Here is a 19,072-nt window from a genome sequence, read left to right on the forward strand (position 1 = left end):
CGCAACTTGACAAAAATATGAGATTTACCCACTGCTAAATGTATCTCAAATAAGAAAATTTGTCTTTTCACCTTCGTGGGACAAATTTTGTGTTTTAAAGGTTCGGTTGTGGAAGCAAATTTTTTGAAGAAGTTCTGAACTTTGCATAAGCTGGTCTTGGAGGCAAGCCTGATCTAGTATATGTAACAATTTGAGCCGCTTCTATATCAAATACCTTCTCCACATCTGATTAGTATTGTTAAACTTGGACCAAATTTATTCAAAACTTGACCGACCACTTCAAGTTGCCGACCAACAACACATTCGAAAACCCGACCTACTTTATGGCCTTGTTTGCCGATCAAAGATACCGATCTAATGTGAATACCCAATTCCTAACGGTTTTTGGAAACCACTTCTATCCCGATCTCTTTGAATTACCACCGTCAGATTTGCTTGAATTGCCACTACTTGATTTGCCGCTGGCTGTAGTAAATTTGAATTACCGCTGCTTGAATTACCAGCTTCAGATTTGCTTGAATTGCCGCTGACTGTAGTTGAATTTGCCACTGGCTGTACTTGATTTGCCGCTAATTGAATTGCCACTGTTTTCTAACATATGAAGTTGAATTTTCCGTTGGCTGTACTTGATTTGCCGCTGTTTGATTTGTCACTAATTGAATTGTATATGAAGTTGAATTGTCGTGCTGGAATTGATTGAATTGTTTGTTTATTATGGATTCAGTTGAATGTTGAATTCTTGGACTTCAACATATACTTCACAGTTTTTATCGGCAGTGTTCTTTTAAGCTTCACAGACTGTCGTTTGCTTCTTTCTTCATCAGCTTTTCTCGCTGGAGTTTCATGCACTTTCTATAAGGTCTATGCATCGGGTGGGGCTAGTAGTGTTTTGTTGAAAGATGGAATGACTAGAGCACCTATTGTTAGATTTGGAACTGCTAAAAGAGATGCTGAGCTTAAATTCTTTGTGGAGAATCCGGCTAATTTCGATACCTTATTGGTTATTTTTAACAGATCTAGTAGATTTGCAAGGCTTCAATCTATACAATGTGCCATGGCAGGGAAGAATCTGTATATGAGTTTTACTTGTAGCACTGGTGACGTAATGAGGATGAATATGGTGTTGAAAGGTGTTCAGAATGATTTCCCTGACATGGATGTCATTAGCATTTCTGGGAACTTTTGTTCATACAAGAAACCATCTGCTGTGAATTGGATTGAAGGAAGAGGAAAATATGTTGTTTGTAAAGCTATCATTACGGAAGAAGTGGTGAGAAAGGTCCTCAAAACCACAGTTCCTGCATTGGTTGAGCTTAACATGCTCAAGAATCTCACTGGCTCAGCTGTTGCTGGTGCTCTTGGTGGCTTTAATGCTCATGCTAGCAATATTGTTTCTGCTGTATTTATAGCTACTGGTAAAGACCCAGCACAGAATATAGAAAATTCTCACTGTATCACCATGATGGAAGCTGTAAATTAAATGAAGGAAAAAACCATATATATGCCTTAACAAGTCTTGAGAGTTGTGAGAGTTGAGTTCGACGGTTGCTTTGCCAGTGCCAGTAACTTACAAGACTCATTCTCTTCTGTCAGTCAGTCAGTTAGCTGTAAACTTAAATCTTTCTAGGGTTTCAGAGACCAATTCAATTCAGTTGATTTCTCTACAAATATGTCAGAATTCCTTGTGTAAATTGTCCTTAGAACTGTTGAAGCTGAAATTTGATGGGAGGTTTCGTTTTAAGGTCATAGGGAAGAGAACAAAACAAACTCAAACGGTATTTAGATATTAACCTTTCTAATCAGCACACAGACAAGAAATAAGTCCCACGACATGGGATGCCTTGTATCTACACCTAAGGATACTGGTGGGATTAGAAGGCGGCCCAGAAGTTTGGGGGAGATTGCTGTGTTTGTACCCGGACTTAGGATCCCTAAGCCCATTGATTTCTCTCAGCCACTTGGTGATAACTTGTCTAAGAATTTAGTGGAACGCCTCTCTGCTCTTAGAACTAGAATAGTCGTCATGGCTGGCCAAGAAGCACCAGCAACAACAAAAGCAAGGAGGAAAACAACTACACAACATGGAGGCTCATCACCTCTTGAAGATTACTTACCAATTCTATTGGGTTTAGTTAAAGAAGGAAGCTTGTTACAGCACAAATTGCAATTTGTTTGGGTTAATCAGGAGGATGAGGCAGAGGAAACGACCTTATCTAATGCTTGGTACGAGGTGTTGTCAGTTTTGCATTTGATGGCCTTGCTATCATTTTCACAGGCAAACTTACTGCTCCTTCCTAAAACATCTGCTGACGGCTATCAGCCAAAAGTATCAGAAGAAAGCAGACGAACTGCTGTTGATGTTTTTTGAAAGGTGCAGGATATTTAGATTGTGCTATTTGGCATGTCCTACCTCAGCTGCCCCTTGAACTCAGAGCTGATCTTCCAATGGACTTAGCTGAAGGAGTACACCGAGCACTTTCTTTGCAAGCACTAGGGCAGGGTGTTGACATTCAACTTGGCATGGCAATTGACAGTATTAAGGCCACTTTGGTAGTGAAGCGGAGACTTTCTTGTGAGATGGTTAAATATTGGCATCAGGCTCAAGAGAATATTGTGAACCTCCCCTTAGCAAATGGATGGGGAGAAAAACATCAATTTTTTGTCCAATGGAAACATATTGAAGCAAAGGCAGCAGCATGTTATTACCATGGTTTAATCCTTGACGAAGGAAATACAGAAAAATCTCATGGAATGGCTGTAGCAGCTTTACAAGCAGTAGAGGAACTTCTCAAAGAAAGTAAGAAGACCTGTGAAGCCTTCAACACAACTGCTCCTTTGTCAAGCTGATTGTACATGCTTATGCTTCTGGAGAATTGTTAGGCAATACGATTCCTCTATTTCTCCGGAATAACTTTTTAGAAATTTGTATTGAACTTTGTCGGAATTATGTGAGTAGGTAGCTGCATGGATCAGATATAATATAGAATAAAGTTAATTGTTTTGCCTCACATGTTTTGCTCATGTAACAAAGAGAGGGCGATGTTCCGGCCCCCACAAATGTGGCCCAATAAAAGCCCAATTCAATACAAACTCACACTCAGAGCACATGCTAAGAGCTTATCTACAAAAAAGTCAACGCTCAGAACTTATCTACAAAAAGCCCACGCTCAAAACTTACCTACAATAAAACCCACACTCAGAGCCCATATTCAAAGTCTATGCTTAAAGCCTATATACCTACACGTAAAATCAATATCAATTGTGCACATGTTTTGCGAGTTAAATAACTTCCACAACTTTCACAGTCCACATTCAAGATTCACTTCCATCAACTTTATATCGTGTGACAATTCTCCCGCCAGTTCTCCAACTTCATCCCACGGTTGGACAGTTCTCCCGCCCAATTCTCCAATTTCATCCCACGGTTGGACAGTTCTCCCACCTAGTTCTCCAACTTCATCCCACGATTGGAGAGTTCTTCCGCCAGTTCTCCAACTTCATCCCACGATTGGAGAGTTCTTCCGCCAGTTCTCCAACTTCATCCCACGATTGGAATATTGGAGAACGAGAAATTAACTATCACCAATCCTACCTATAAAATCCAGCCTTCGTCATTTTTCCAGAATTACGCCATCGAGACTTTATCACAAGCAATACATTTGGGTACGTAGGCAACTTCACACTAAAGTCCAGTCTCATCTTTCCCCAATAACCATCTCCTTCACCATCTCCAAAAACATTACTTCTGACGTTTTGGCAAATCTTACTGAAACAGTGTTAAACTCGCATTTTATTTACAACCTGTTTCAGGTAATTCATGTTCTCTTTCTGATTCCCTTCAAATATCGTCAATTCTTGAGCTTGACAATCCTACAAGTAGACCCAAGCCTGCAAAGGCCATTTTAGTAGTGTACTTTTCTTTTGGAATTTTACTATGAGCTTGTATACCACCAATTTATATTTGAAGTTTTTGTTTCTTGTAATCCTTTGAAATGTTGTTTGAACTCTTTATACACTACTTTATTCAATCCTTTCCTGGAGGTAGCTATCCTATTACTTGCCTGTTACAACTTGCAACATATAACTCCACCGCTTGTTGATTAACTTGAATCTATATTTAAAATTTAATTATGCTTGGTATTAGTGCAAGGAGTACTCCTGTATGTCGCGAAGTTGTTGTTCGCCTCGGGTGTGCATTATCAAGGCCAAAGTATCTGTTAATTATATTGGTAGTTGTCGGGGATATATTTCTGTTATTTACTCACCGTATTTATCCCCTTTCTTTTCAATTGTCTCGACTATCGCTTGTATATTATTTCGGAGGTTGATGTGTTGTACGATGTGGATATTTTCCTTGCCTTGCCGAGTTGCGGATGATGTTTATTGTCACATCCCGAATTTCTAAACAATTACAAAGTGAATATTTGAAATATAAATATCTCAAACATCACTCGGTTCAATTGTCTAAAAACCCAGTCTATGACGGGGTGGATACAACACAAGTCAAAACCTAAAACCCCCATCATACAAGAATCAACTTAAATTAAAATAATCCCAACAATTATCCGTCATTACTTTATTAAGATATCATCCCGTCCAAACAAAACATCAAACAGACTCTCTGAATAAATAGTCCTTACTACCATGTTCTCATGTCATGCTGAAAATATAACTACGTTATTACATCCTTTCAATAAGAATCAGACCTAACAAAAGAACTAACGGACTGCTCCAGGCAAGAATCCAAATCACACGCCACGGTTCCATTGCCTTCCATCTATGTTCCCAAGAACATACCCACGTTGCCAAAACAAAGCAACATGGGGATTAAGACCAAAAATGGAATTTCTTTGGTATGAGTAGACTAACCACATATAAACATATCCAATCTTTACTTATCCCAACTAACACTTTAAATCTATCATAACCTAATCATTCTCATTTTGAAAGGTGTAGTTCCATTACTCAACCAAAGCATAGTTTCTTCCCAAGCAAAACTTCCATTATATTAACTCGTTTTAATATCTAAATAATTGAATTAAAACTTACCGATATCCACTACTGTATAAGGGTAGGACCGCGTCCCTATACAAAATATTATATTAAGTCCTGCCCTCCTGCAAAAGAAAGTTAGAACTTGTATATAACATATGTAGATATCCTATAGGTATTAAAAAGTAAGTCCAAACACACTCGCATAATCAAATCAATTTCTCTTATCAATTAATCAATTATTTTTCTTATACACCCACCCTTTAGTACCTACTCCACGATTTGCACTCCACACATTTGCCAAATCACACATTCCTGTGTGCCTCTCTCCCACCGAGTACCACCATATCATAGCCACCTCTGGGCTTTCATACACATATTTCACAGCCTCTTTGGGCACAAAAACTTAGGTCATTCATGGCACATTCAATGAATACTTTGGGTCATTTCCACCACATTCAAGGAATACCTATCATATCACTAACGGGCCATTCATGGCACATTCAATAAATGCCCTGGGTCATTCCCGCCACATTCAAGGAATATCCAACCCTACATTCCTATACACTCAAGAAATATAACTAACTCGCAAGGTGAATACCTTAGTTCCTCTTTAGGGCAGTCTAAACAATCTGGTAATGCATGAGACATTCAATGAATACCCGGGTCATTCATGGCACATTCAATGAATACCCATATATCACGCTAATGGGCCATTTATGGCACATTCAATAAATGCCCACTTAACATATGACATTATCAGTCATAAAACTCAATTCCAAAACTTGAGGCGTGGAGAGTTCTAAAAGGGTGAGTTAAATTTTGTTTTACGATTATTGAACTTTATTGCATATATTATTTCATAGAACGAAGGAATATCTTAATTCATGTATTTTTGGTTTACAAGTTATTAATTTCATGGATGTATAAGTGTCATAACGTTGTGTATCATAAAATACTGAAAAATCACAGAGTAGTAAATACACGTACACAAGTATATTTAGAAATGTCTTAGCCTAAAGTCAAGCATGCTAATAGTCCTAGACCTATCCTAATAGACCGAATCATAATCCGAGTTAAAAGTCAACTCTGGTCAACTAGTCAAAGTCAACTCTGGTCAATGGTCAAAGTCAACTCTGGTCAACAGTCACAGTCAACTCTGGTCAATAGTCAAAGTCAATAAGCCCCAAACTCCTCTAACCCAAAAGCCCAAAGTCAAAGACTTAAGTCCAAAAAAAGAAAACCGAAAATTTAAAACACATAAGCCCACCCACGATTTGGCCCAAGCCCAAATCGAAATTCACTGTTCATCTTCTTCCTCACAACACCTTCCACCGATCAGCCACCACCACCAACCAACCTATCTCCACTATGAACCCCACGATTCCACTACCCTTCAAACCCCCAATCTGCCGATACCCAAAAATCCCCATTCCCTTATACTGCGAAAATCCCAAATCGACTCCATTAATGGTCTGCTAAGGCTTCACTCGCCAGACCACCACTCACCTATCCAACTAACCGAAATTAACCTACAACAAAACCCCTACTACTTTAATTCCTACCAAAAACCCAAATCATTGTTTATCAAATTCATCCCTCACAACTGGATCGACATTGACCTCCATTAATGCGCCGGTTCCAAAGCTTCCCCTCACGCTCTCCAGCACCCACTCTATTCTTCACCATCCAACGACTAACAACCAAGTAAAACCCACCACAACCACCATTCAATTGATAAGTGCTCAAAAAGTGCAATTTAACCCTCGATTATGCCTCTTGTTTAGCCATCTTAGTGGACTAATAGTGTTTGTAAGTTATGTTTTAAGATTCTACAGGTGAGAAAGAGAGTTTTGTAGAATATTAGAGAAAAAGGGATAAAATGGAGCAATTCGGAGCATTAAGGATCACATGGGAAGCCCGTGGACAATCATGGAGAAGGCCAAGGAATTGAAGCTATTAAAGATGCGACTTGGACCTATTTTAAAGCCTATTTGGAAGCCCAAGGCCAAAGGATTCGTTGCTTGGACCAAAGCCCACAAAAGAGGATAGAAGGATAAAGCATAAGAGAGAAAATAGGCTTTACGTGCCGGAACGATGGATCGAAAGCGTCCGGGACGCATTGATCAAGTCTGGGACACATGGATCGAGCGTCCAGATGCATTGATTAAGTCTGGGACGCATGAATCGACACTGTAGCTAATTCATTCTCAGTTTTGGAGATGAAGTTGGACTCTGAAAGAAGTCTATATGTATTAGACGGTTTGGAATGCTTATAGAGCTCATTGTAACCCCTATAAATAGAGGACCTAAGTGCCTCATGTAATTGGCCAATTCACTTATATTCTCGTCTCCAGAACTTGAGGCAGAGAGAGATTAATAATAAAAGATCGGTTTTAACTAGCTGAGTCTTAATAAATTAGTCTTTCTAGTCTTATGTTCTTCGACTCTTCTTCTTCTCGTTCTTCATGTTCTTCCTTCTATATGGAAGACTAATATTCTCCTTCAAGGGAGGAGATGAAGCCAGTGCTAAAGGTTTAATGATTCTTCTGGTTCATGATGTTCTTCAATCAAGGGTTAGTTCTTTATGTTTTTAGTTATTAGTTCCATTGCCCACAGGGGGATGGAAGTATAGATTAAAGGTTTTATTTATTACAATTGAATATCATGCTAGTTTAGGGTTTTATTTATTGCAATTGAATATTTGCTAGTAACATGCTTTTATTTATTGCAATTGAATATAATGCTAGAATAGAGTTTTATTTATTGTAATTAAATATTATACTATTATTCTCTACTTTTCTTCTAATTGTGTAGTGTTTTAGAGTAAGGGAAGTATTTCTTGTGTTTGCCTTAGATGGTGATTCATTGAATAGCTGCCCAAGCTCACATAAAAGGAAAGAAGATACTAGTAACATGAACATAGGAACAACCTTAAGTAGAGTTAATTGTTTAACGATGTTTCACCCAAAAAGGCATCGACACTCGCTCGATTGCCTAATTGTAGTCTACTTGTGAGAACAACCATGAAGCAAAAGGTCATTGAATTAAAAGTATTGGTGGATTCTAATCTCTTGAATTCCATCTCTTATAAATTGCCAATAGTTTAGTTTAGTTTAGTTTAGTTTAGCATTAGAATCTACAATATCTATAATAATAGTTTTTAATCCCTCAAAACCCCCTTTCCAGTCCTGTCCTTCATATAAACATACACTTAAAAGTGGAACGATACCCTACTCATCCTTGACTTATTGAGGGATAATTAGGTTTTGATACGCTTCTTTTTGTTCAACGACCATCATCTATCTACATCATCCATATACCACATCTCACACACAAAAAGAGGCAGTGTCAAATGGCGCCGCTGCCGGGAATATAATTAATTGTAACCCTTGGAGTAAGTGTCAAATGGCGCCGCTGCCGTTTTAAGTTGTTTATGTTTAGCGTTTTCTTTCAAGATTAGAATTTTGGATCTTGAGGTAATTTTAGCCGCATCATCCATCCTTTTAAGAAAGAAAGAAGCTTGAAGGACATCTCGGAGACAAGATCTACCATCCAGATTAGTCGAATCTTCATTCTTAGTTTAGTTGCATCATAATTAGTTTAGTTTTATTGTTTTCTAGTATAATTGCATTTTGGATCTTTTCAACAATTGAAGTTGTAAGCCAACACAACGAAAAATCAAACTCTAGTGTTTCTTGTCTGAATCTCGACAAACAGACTATCGTCTGTGGGACGTGGTACTTAAGCAATCCAAGTGATTCACCATAACCCTAGAAGAGACAGCTTTAGACAACGGGCGAGATACAAGCTGCAAAGCCCAACCTAATTGAAGGAAAGTAGTTTTGCATATTAGTATAGTTTAGAATAGTTGCATATTAGTTTAATTGCATTCAAGCATAGTAGGATAGTTTTTCGTCATTTTCGCATAACATTTTCTAGTGTATACCCCGTCGTCCATATCATCGTCCGATAAGAACACAACAGTGGACAAGGTTTAACAACCGACTCACAAGAATACTAGACGAGATTGAAACAATGGCCGCAAGCAATGATGGAGGTGTTATGAATCCAAATAATTCTGAAGCTATCCCACCCATGCAAACACAACAGAGGAAGAAGTTGAGCGATTTCTATTCGCCAATCATTGGAGACCCACCCAATAGTATTGTTTTTCCAGAAACAGAAGCTAACCAGTTTGAGCTTAGAGCATCAATAATCTCTATGCTTCCAAAGTTCAACGGTTCAGACAATGTTCAGCCTTATGTTCACATGAACAAATTTCTATCGATCCTCGAACTTTCAAGAACCGTAATATCGGGGATGAGAGTATCAAAATCATTCTGTTTCACTCTCACTCGAAGGTAAAATATCTGAATGGTTAACTGCACAGCCGATCAATTCAATAGACAACTAGGAGAAGTTGAGAACAAAGTTTATGAACAAGTTCTACCCACCCCAGAAGACAGATACCATGCAGCAAGCCATCAACAATTTCAAAGGGAAGGTGACTGAAGAATATCATCAAAGCTGGGAGAAATTCAATAATCTGCTAGTCTCATGTCCACATCATGGATATGACAAGAGCACACTGGCTGATTTTTTCTATCGAGGACTCTCGATGACGAACAAGCAGATGATACAGTCAATGCACAAAGGCAAGTTTACATCAATGGATGGAGAGGAAGCTTACAACTTTCTCAAGAATTTAGCTGAAGAAACACAACAATGAACTACTAGCAACGAGGATGTCGCTAGCATGGAGGGGGAGCCAAAGCAATTTGGCTACCAAGCACATGAACAAGCAGATCAAGAACTGAAGTCTACATTGGCCAGCCTGGCCACCAGCATTGAAATTTTGAGTAAGAAATTCAATCAGTTCTCCATGAATCCCTCCAAGATCAACAAGTCTCAAGCTAAATCTTTCCCAGTCATGCAAGCTAGCCAATGCTGCGAAGTCTGTTCGGACACTTCTCATGCAACTCTAGAATGTCCTGTTTACTATCAACATGCATTAGTTGGAGAGTACAATATTAACTCATTTCAGAGACCCAACCAAGGTGGTAATAACTTTCAAGGCAATTATTGGAGACAGAACAATGGACCCCCAGGTTCACAAGATCAAAGTTATATTCCACAGACAAGTCAAGCTTCACAGTTGGTTCCTCAACAACAGTTATACTCTTAGCAGAATTCCAATACAAGTGGAGAGTTAATGCATGATCCTAGGAGAAATTATGTCACACCTTCCAACCTGGATAATGCAATTACTTTGCTATCACAGAAAAATCAGAAGTTTGAAAGTGTTCTAGAGCTTATTGCACAGTCTCAGCTCAATCTCCAGCAATCTTAGGCAAGTCAATGTTCTAGAATGGAGTCTTTAAAGGCTAAGGTCGACAAACTCACTACTGCTTTGTCTATAAAGACACAAGCCACTCAACCTAGCTTATTGGAACCAATATTGAGGAGTGAAGATGTATGCCACATTGGGACAACTTCTAGTACTGATCACCTCCATGATCATGTCACTCGATTACTACTCTCAGATCAGGATTGAAGATTGACAACAAGGTTGACTTACCTTCTCATGATGACATTGCTACAGAGCAATCAGTCAAGATTTCAAATGAAGTTCGAAAGGAAGTGGGGGAAATCCTTTCCACTCCTAATTGTCAAGATGAACAAGACAAGATATGCAAGAATGCCGAAGAGAAAGAAGAAAGCGGAATACGCTGATGTGTTTGTACCAAAGGCACCCTTTTCCTATGTTTTTTGCTCAAAGCAAAAAAGACAAGCAATTTTTAGAGATGAAGGAGGTATTTGAGAAAGATAACATCAACATCCCCTTTCTCAAAGCGATCAAGCAATTGCCATCAAATGCCAAATTCTTGAAGGATGCATGCAACATAAAGAGAAGTACTCATGTTCCAAAGTGAGCGTTTCTAGCTGGACAAACAACATCTATTATCCATTAGCAAGCTCCAGTCAAGCTCAAAGATCCAGGAAGTCCTACAATATCATGCAAGATAGGAGAAAAATTCATAGGTAATGCTCATTTAGACCTTGGTGCTAGTGTTAATCTCTTGCCATATCATGTGTACCAAGCGTTGGGCTTGGAAAACCTAAAGCCTACAAAAGTCAAATTGAAGTTAGTTGACCGTTCTACCAAGATTCCCAAAGGCATAGTTGAGGATGTTCTTGTTCAAGTAGCCGATTTCTACTATCCAATGGATTTCATTGTGATAGACACCCAGGAAGCCTTTGATAAAATTCCAATTATTCTAGGTCGACCTTTCCTCGCTACCGCAAAAGCTTTGATAAATTGTCACAACGGTGAAATGAAGATCAACTTTGGTAAGATGTCCATGGACATAAATATCTTTCACCTGTTGCATAAGGATTGTGATGAAGCCGAAGGTGGAGAGGTGTACTTCCTTGATAGCATGATACAAGAATTCGTCCCATTCGAAGATACAATTGAAAGTGCTCAATCTACAAAAAACTATGATGAACCTGAGAACCACACCACAGAGGCGTTGCTAGCCATGTGCTTGAAATCTCTACAGAAAATTCAGAAATTAAGTGAGCAGAATGGAAAATTGATAGAGAGAGTATCATATGTTGAGAAGATTAACTCTACATTTCAGGATGAACAATAGACTTCTACCCAGAAAAATCAGTTGCTAGAGAATCAGCTTAAAGAAGTTTTGGAAAAACAACAGAATCTAGAAAGTGAAATGAGTCTTGAGCGAGAAAGTGAACCATATTGATAAGAAGCATTAGACCGTTGAAGCCTCTTCGCACCATCATTGTGCGAACGAGAAGTATGTGAAACAGTCTACCACCCACCTTGGCGTGAGTCACCCGGATATCTATTATCGATCTTGTGGTGGTAAAGGGCACATCGATATTATTGTCTGTTAGAAAGAAAGATTTTCGTCAATCTTCTACACGGAGGAACCACAAGGCCTATCACAAAATCATCGACCTGAAATAGTTCAAGGTAGAGAAGCAACTTCACCATCAATCTTTTCGACATATCAAGGAGTATTTTTGACAACCCACAAGGTGAGACCTCCTCGTCCTCCAAACATTTGTCAGATTTGGGTAAGAAAATATGATCTCCTCACTCCAAATTGATAATGCATGATATACTAGTCTTGAGGATCTGACTATAAAGGACTCAAAAGTCTTGAGAATATGACTTTAAAATACTCACATTACGTCTTGGGGATCTGACGTAAAAAGTCCTAAAAATTTGTTTCTTGAACTAATTCTGATATTCGGCATCAATGGTAATATCCTACCTTTTTCTCATCCATTTCATTTACTTCTTTATACATTGAGGTCAATGCATACATAAGTAGGGGGAGGGTGTACTTGAGAAGTACTTGAGAAATGAATTTCGAAAATTAGTTTCAAAAACAAAAATATTTTTGTTTCTATATCAGTAGCATAAGAAAAATGAATTTTAATGATGAGTCTGGGATATATATTCTATACTGCTTAGTGTTGAGTTTGATAGATAGTTGATATTATTGATTTTATTACCGCTTAGACTATTTATTATGCTCGAACATAGTTCTTGTTGATAGAATTCTTTATCAAGGCACCACCATAATACTTGATCAGTTTTGTATACTTTTGCTAGAAGAGAGATTTAAACCCCTAGTAAACTGGAAGTAGAATTTTTAGACTTAGCCTGTGAGACTTGAGCTTTATACCCATTTTTTGAAGAGTTCTTACGAGAAAAATCCGAGTCTTAGTGACTCAACATCTTTCAGTTCTTTATGTCGTTGTAATTTAGTCTCATTATTCGTTGATTTGGTTAATCATGAAGTGACATCAACTGGGGAGATAGCCATTAGGTCTTGTAGTCTATTCGAAACAGAGTATCATACTGATAAGTCAAGTAGTGAACCCATTCAGCCTTTATCCCACCTAGTAGGACCATCATATTAAACCCTTTTGAGCCTTACAATAAGCCATTTTCTTCCAAAACCCTTTATCCTTTACCCAACTCTAGACAAGGAGTATAGCCAAAATCTTTATCAGCCATACCCATATGTTTCTGAGAATACGAGGGGCTCAAGGAGGAAGAAAGACCAGAAAAGGAAGATTACAAGGAAATATCGAGAGACAATACAATGAAGACCATCATTACATTTCAAAGTGAAAGAAGCTAGTGGAAAATAAGCATATCCAAGACTAATCAAAGATATACCAATCGAGCTTTAAAAAAAAAAAAAAAGTTGAGCAGAATGGATGGAAAAGCTAAGAGAAAGAAAGAATTTTCTCTGCAATCTGTAATTTGAAGAAATCTTCCAAAGAAAGAAGCGAGAACCCTTAGTGTTTTTGAAACAACCTTAGAATCCTTTTTACCTTTCCTTCATAAACCAATACCCAAGCCAAGTTACAACCTATGACTTATCACTACAGTATGGTACGATAAGTCTAGAATAGGTGAGAGGATGCTAAAGTGAAGGACCTGACACTTCATATGTGATTGACATTCTTTCCATGAGACTACTTTCATTCAGAAGTCTGTTTTTCAAGGTAGTATGTGGGATGTTCGTATGCATTATTCTTTTCCCCACATACATGAGGTAAAATAGTAGACCATCTTCTGAGAAATTCTTTGTTGAGAGTATAACCGGTGAGGATTGAAAGTCGAGATTATCTGTCTAAAGGTAAACTAGGGATTCCGTTTCTTGGATAGGAGAGTATAAGAGATTGACTAAGTACAAACATAAGCCTTGATTGAGAATTTTGTCAATTTTTACTATCTCTCATCATAATCTATGAGTCTTTTCAGCAATGTAGTTAGCAATGGATACCGTCTGTTGGAGTAAGCACTAAGTGGGTAAGGAATTTCTCTCTCTGAAAAATACCATCATTTTTTAACATGCTATTGATTGATTTTGTGGGTATATCACCTGAAACCCTCACGAGACTATAACTCGTCCTTTTTTGGGGAACTTAAAGGTTTAAAGCCTTATTGCATATGGTAAATGCAATCGCGATGCCTGCGAAAGTGAGTTAGGATTTTATTTTTTAGGATGTAATTTTGATCACTTATCTATTTTTTATCTTATTTGCTAAGAGACTAGCAAAAGGCTAGTTGGGAGTTGTGATAAGTGCTCAAAAAGTGCAATTTAACCCTCGATTATGCCTCTTGTTTAGCCATCTTAGTGGACTAATAGTGTTTGTAAGTTATGTTTTAAGATTCTACAGGTGAGAAAGAGAGTTTTGTAGAATATTAGAGAAAAAGGGATAAAATGGAGCAATTCGGAGCATTAAGGATCACATGGGAAGCCCGTGGACAATCATGGAGAAGGCCAAGGAATTTAAGCTATTAAAGATGCGACTTGGACCTATTTTAAAGCTTATTTGGAAGGCCAAGGCCAAAGGATTCGTTGTTTGGACCAAAGCCCGCAAAAGAGGATAGAAAGATAGAGCAGAAGAGAGAAAATAGGCTTACGGTTCCGGACGGGATCGATGGATCGAAATCGATCAAGTCCGACGCGATGGATCGAGCATGATCATTGATTAAGTCTGGGATGCATAAATAGTGCGTCCAGACGCATGGATCGACACTGTAGCCAATTCCTTCTCAGTTTTGGAGATGAAGTTGGACTCTGAAAGAAGTATATTTGTATTAGGAAACAAATTATGGTTTGGAATGCTTCTAGAGCTCATTGTAACCCCTATAAATAGAGGACCTAAGTGCCTCATGTAATTGGCCAATTCACTTATATTCTTGTCTCCAGAACTTGAGGCAGAGAGAGATTAATAATAAAAGATCGGTTTTAACTACCTGAGTCTTAATAAATTAGTCTTTCTAGTCTTATGTTCTTCGACTCTTCTTCTTCTCGTTCTTCGTGTTCTTCCTTCTATATGGAAGACTAATCTTCTCCTTCAAGGGAGGAGATGAAGCCGGCTTAAGGTTTAATGATTCTTCCGGGTTCATGATGTTCTTCAATCAGAGTTTAGTTCTTTTACGCTTTTTTAGTTATTAGTTCCATTGCCCTTTTGGGGATGGAAGTATAGATTAATGTTTTTATTTATTACAATTGAATATTATGCTAGTTTAGGGTTTTATTTATTGCAATTGAATATTTGCTAGTAACATGTTTTTATTTATTGCAATTGAATATAATGCTAGAATAGAGTTTTATTTATTGTAATTTAATATTATACTATTATTCTCTACTTTTCTTCTAATTATGTAGTGTTTTAGAGTAAGGAAAGTATTCCTTGTGTTTGTCTTAGATGATGATTCATTGAATAGCTGCCCAAGCTCACATAAAAGGAAAGAAGATACTAGTAACATGAACATAGGAACAACCTTAAGTAGAGTTAATTGTTTAACGATGTTTCACCCAAAAAGGCATCGGCACTCGCTCGATTGCCTAATTGTAGTCTACTTGTGAGAACAACCATGAAGCAAAAGGTCATTGAATTAAAAGTATTGGTGGATTCTAATCTCTTGAATTCCCTCTCTTATAAATTGCCAATAGTTTAGTTTAGTTTAGTTTAGTTTAGTTTAGCATTAGAATCTACAATATCTATAATAATAGTTTTTAATCCCTCAAAACCCCCTTTCCAGTCCTGTCCTTCATATAAACATACACTTAAAAGTGGAACGATACCCTACTCATCCTTTACTTATTGAGGGATAATTAGGTTTTGATACGCTTCTTTTTGTTCAACGACCATCATCTATCTACATCATCCATATACCACATCTCACACACAAAAAGAGGCAGTATCATCAATTCAATTATAACCACAACAGTTAACATCACCACACAATCAAAAAAATACATCATTTAAACACAACCAAAAATATATAGGACGATTTGGTTCTGATGGCGACGCCATTAACAACTGGTGTAAAGGCTTCGACAGTTTAAATTCTCAAATTTATCAAAGTTTTACATACTGTAGTACTGCTAAATTTTGTATCTAATAGCCGGCACCATTAACAGGGTTTACAATATCTCAAATATGGAACAGTATTACTGATATAATTAGCATAAACAAATATAAAAATATATCTTCAGACTACTCACTGTTTATAAACCGAACAGCGAGAAAAATCCCGAAAGACCGAAGTCGACTGTTGCGGGAAAGGACGACCTTTCTCGTTCAAAACCTTTTCTTCTTTCAGTAAACTCCCTTTTTTTTCCCAAAAACTCTACGTGAGAAACCCCCTTTTTTTTTTTAAAAAAAAAAACCTCCCCGAAAAATAAGGATAACACTTATCTAGTTACTTACGGGACTTTTATCCCTAAGCTAATAGTTATCATATATCAGTTTTATCTATTTCATTATTATTATTATTATTATTATTATTATTATTATTATTATTATTATTATTATTATTATTAATGCTATTATTATTATTATAGGAAAAGCAAATAAAAGACGGGGTGTTATAGTATACACACCTTAAAAGGATCTCGTCCCGAGATTCAAGGTAGAGTGTCAGAGAAGAGCTCAAGATGCATCTGCCTTATCTTATCTTCAAGTTCCCAAGTCACATCATTTTTCCTTTCACTCCACTGCACTTTTACCAAGTTTACAATCCTCCTCCTAAGGTGTTTCACATCCCTATCTACTATCGTGATAGGTCTCACTGTGAAAGTTACACCATCGTTCAACTCTAGCTCTGCTGGCTGAACAACCTCAATAGGATCTTTCACACATTTCTGTAGCATAGACACGTGGAAGACATCATGAATCATCGCTAAGTTAGGCGGCAAAGCAAGACGGTACGCCAAACTACCAATGGAGGCTACTATCTCATATGGTCCAATATATCGTGGACTCAACTTTCCTTTCATGCCAAACCTCATAACTCCTCTCGTAGGGAAAACCTTCAAAAACACAAAATCACCTACAGAAAACTCAACCCGTTTCCTCTTCAAATATGCATAACTTTTCTGCCTACTCTGTGCTGTCTTAATCTTTTCTCTAATGACTTTAATATGTTCAGATGTCTCTCTCACTATCTCAGGCCCAAGCAATACTCGGTATCCCACGTCTGCCCAACAAGCAAGCGATCGACATGGACGCCCATACAAAGCCTCAAAGGGTGCCATAACAATGCTCGACTAGAAACTATTATTATATGCAAACTCCACCAAAGGTAAATGCTCCTCCCATCCTCCACCAAAATCCATTACACAAGAGCATAACATATCTTCTAATATCTGATTCACCCTCTCTGTCTGTCCATCTATCTGAGGATGATAAGCAGTACTCATCGCCAAACTAGTGCCCATAGCACGCTGAAAACTCTTCCAAAACTCAGAAGTGAACAAAGGATCTCGATCTGAAACAATACTCATTGGAATCCCATGTAACCTGACCACTTCCCGGATGTACAAGGAAACCAACTTATCTATATTTCTACGCACGTCAATAGGAATGAAATGAGCAAACTTCGTTAAACGATCAACAATAACCCAAATAGATTCATTACCTCTTCAAGACTTAGGCAAGCCATCAATGAAATCCATAGAAATGTGCTCCCATTTCCACATCGGTATCTCTAATGGCTGCAATAATCCAAAAGGCCTCTGATGTTCTGTCTTAACCTGCTGACAAGTTAAACACTGAGAAATATATTCTCCAACATCTCTTTTCATTCCTTCCCACCAAAAGGTCCTCTTCAAGTCTTGGTACATCTTCATTCCTCCAGGATGAATTGTAAACCGAGAACGATGAGCTTCATATAATATCTCCTTCATTAACTTTGCATCATCTGGTACACACAATCTCTCATGAAATCTCAATCCTCCCTCAGAATCTATTGCCCAATCAGACGGACAATCATCTAAAATATCAATGACCAGATCATCTAACCGACTCAAAAGAAATCGGTCTCTGGCAATCACTCTACTGAAAATCACCGGCCTAACCTCCAAAATGCATATATACCCCTCATCTATATCTAGTGTAGTCCGGACATCATAAGCTGCTATAGTCTCTAAACTCTTCCACTCTTGCACCATAAGAGTGGTCAAAACACCAGGCAATCGACTAAGTGCATCCGCAACTACATTGCCCTTGCCTGGGTGATACTGAATCTCGAAGTTATAACTACTTATGAACTCCATCCATCTCTGTTGTCTCATATTCAACTCTTTCTGTGAATAAAGATACTTCAAACTCTTGTGATCTGTGTAAAGCTTAAACTTCTCACCATATAAATAATGTCTCCACACCTTCAAGGCAAAAACCACTGCCGCTAACTCCAGAGTCATGAGTAGGATAACATCTCTCGTGTATCTTCAACTGTCGTGAAGCATACGACACCACCTTCTGGTCTTGCATTAACACACAACCCAAACCAGTTCCACTAGCATCTGTAAAAACCACTAGCTTTCCGCCTCTAGTCGGGATTACTAGAATTGGAGCTGTAGTCAACCTCTGTTCTAATTCTAAGAAAGCCTTCTCACAATCATTAGTCCACATAAATTTCACATCTTTCTTAGTTAATTTCGTGAGCGGAGCTGCAATAAGTGAGAACTTCTCGATAAATCTCCGATAATATCCAAATTTAACCCCGTGAAACTCCTAATCTCGAGCGGTGGTTGGTTGTTTCCATTCTTTCACTGCCGCAGCCTTTTCAGGGTCTACAGCAATCCCTTCACTAGATACCACATGTCCCAAGAAAAGAATTTCTTCTTCCCAAAAATGGCACTTGCTAAACTTAGCATACAACTTCGCTCCCTAAGGAACGCCTCGTGATCACTATCTTCAAATGCATCTTATGTTCTTCTGTGTTTTGTGAATACACTAAAATGTCATCAATGAAAACAATCACAAATTTATCCAAAAAGGGCCTAAAAATACAATTCATCAGGTCCATAAAGAATGCAGGTGCATTTGTCAACCCAAAGGCATCACAGAAAACTCATACAACCCATACCGAGTTCTAAATGCAGTCAAAGGAATACTCTTCTCTTCAACTCCCATCTGATAATAACCAGTCCTTAAATCAAACTTTGAAAATATCTTAGCCCCTTTCAACTGATCCAATAGGCTATCAATCCTAGGAAGCGGATAC

The 19,072-nt window shown here is 38.0% G+C and overlaps 2 protein-coding genes and 1 pseudogene across 2 annotated transcripts; 2 read left to right on the plus strand and 1 right to left on the minus strand.

Moving 5' to 3' along the window:
* The first annotated feature begins 598 nt into the window (after positions 1–598).
* Positions 599–1,668, plus strand: LOC147509450 (3-hydroxy-3-methylglutaryl coenzyme A reductase 1-like). The gene is made up of 2 exons (XM_086599617.1): positions 599–622; positions 725–1,668. The coding sequence occupies exons 1-2, from the start codon at positions 599–601 to the stop codon at positions 1,478–1,480; spliced, it is 780 nt and encodes a 259-aa protein (XP_086455743.1). The 3' UTR covers positions 1,481–1,668.
* A 163-nt stretch (positions 1,669–1,831) lies between these two features.
* LOC147509451 (uncharacterized) lies at positions 1,832–3,010 on the plus strand (annotated as a pseudogene).
* A 13,459-nt stretch (positions 3,011–16,469) lies between these two features.
* Positions 16,470–17,099, minus strand: LOC147509452 (uncharacterized). The gene has a single exon (XM_086597817.1). The coding sequence runs from the start codon at positions 17,097–17,099 to the stop codon at positions 16,470–16,472; it is 630 nt and encodes a 209-aa protein (XP_086453943.1).
* Positions 17,100–19,072: the final 1,973 nt, after the last annotated feature.

The sequence above is a fragment of the Coptis chinensis genome, chromosome 3 (assembly GCF_015680905.1).
Source record: "Coptis chinensis isolate HL-2020 chromosome 3, ASM1568090v1, whole genome shotgun sequence".
NCBI lineage: Eukaryota > Viridiplantae > Streptophyta > Magnoliopsida > Ranunculales > Ranunculaceae > Coptis > Coptis chinensis.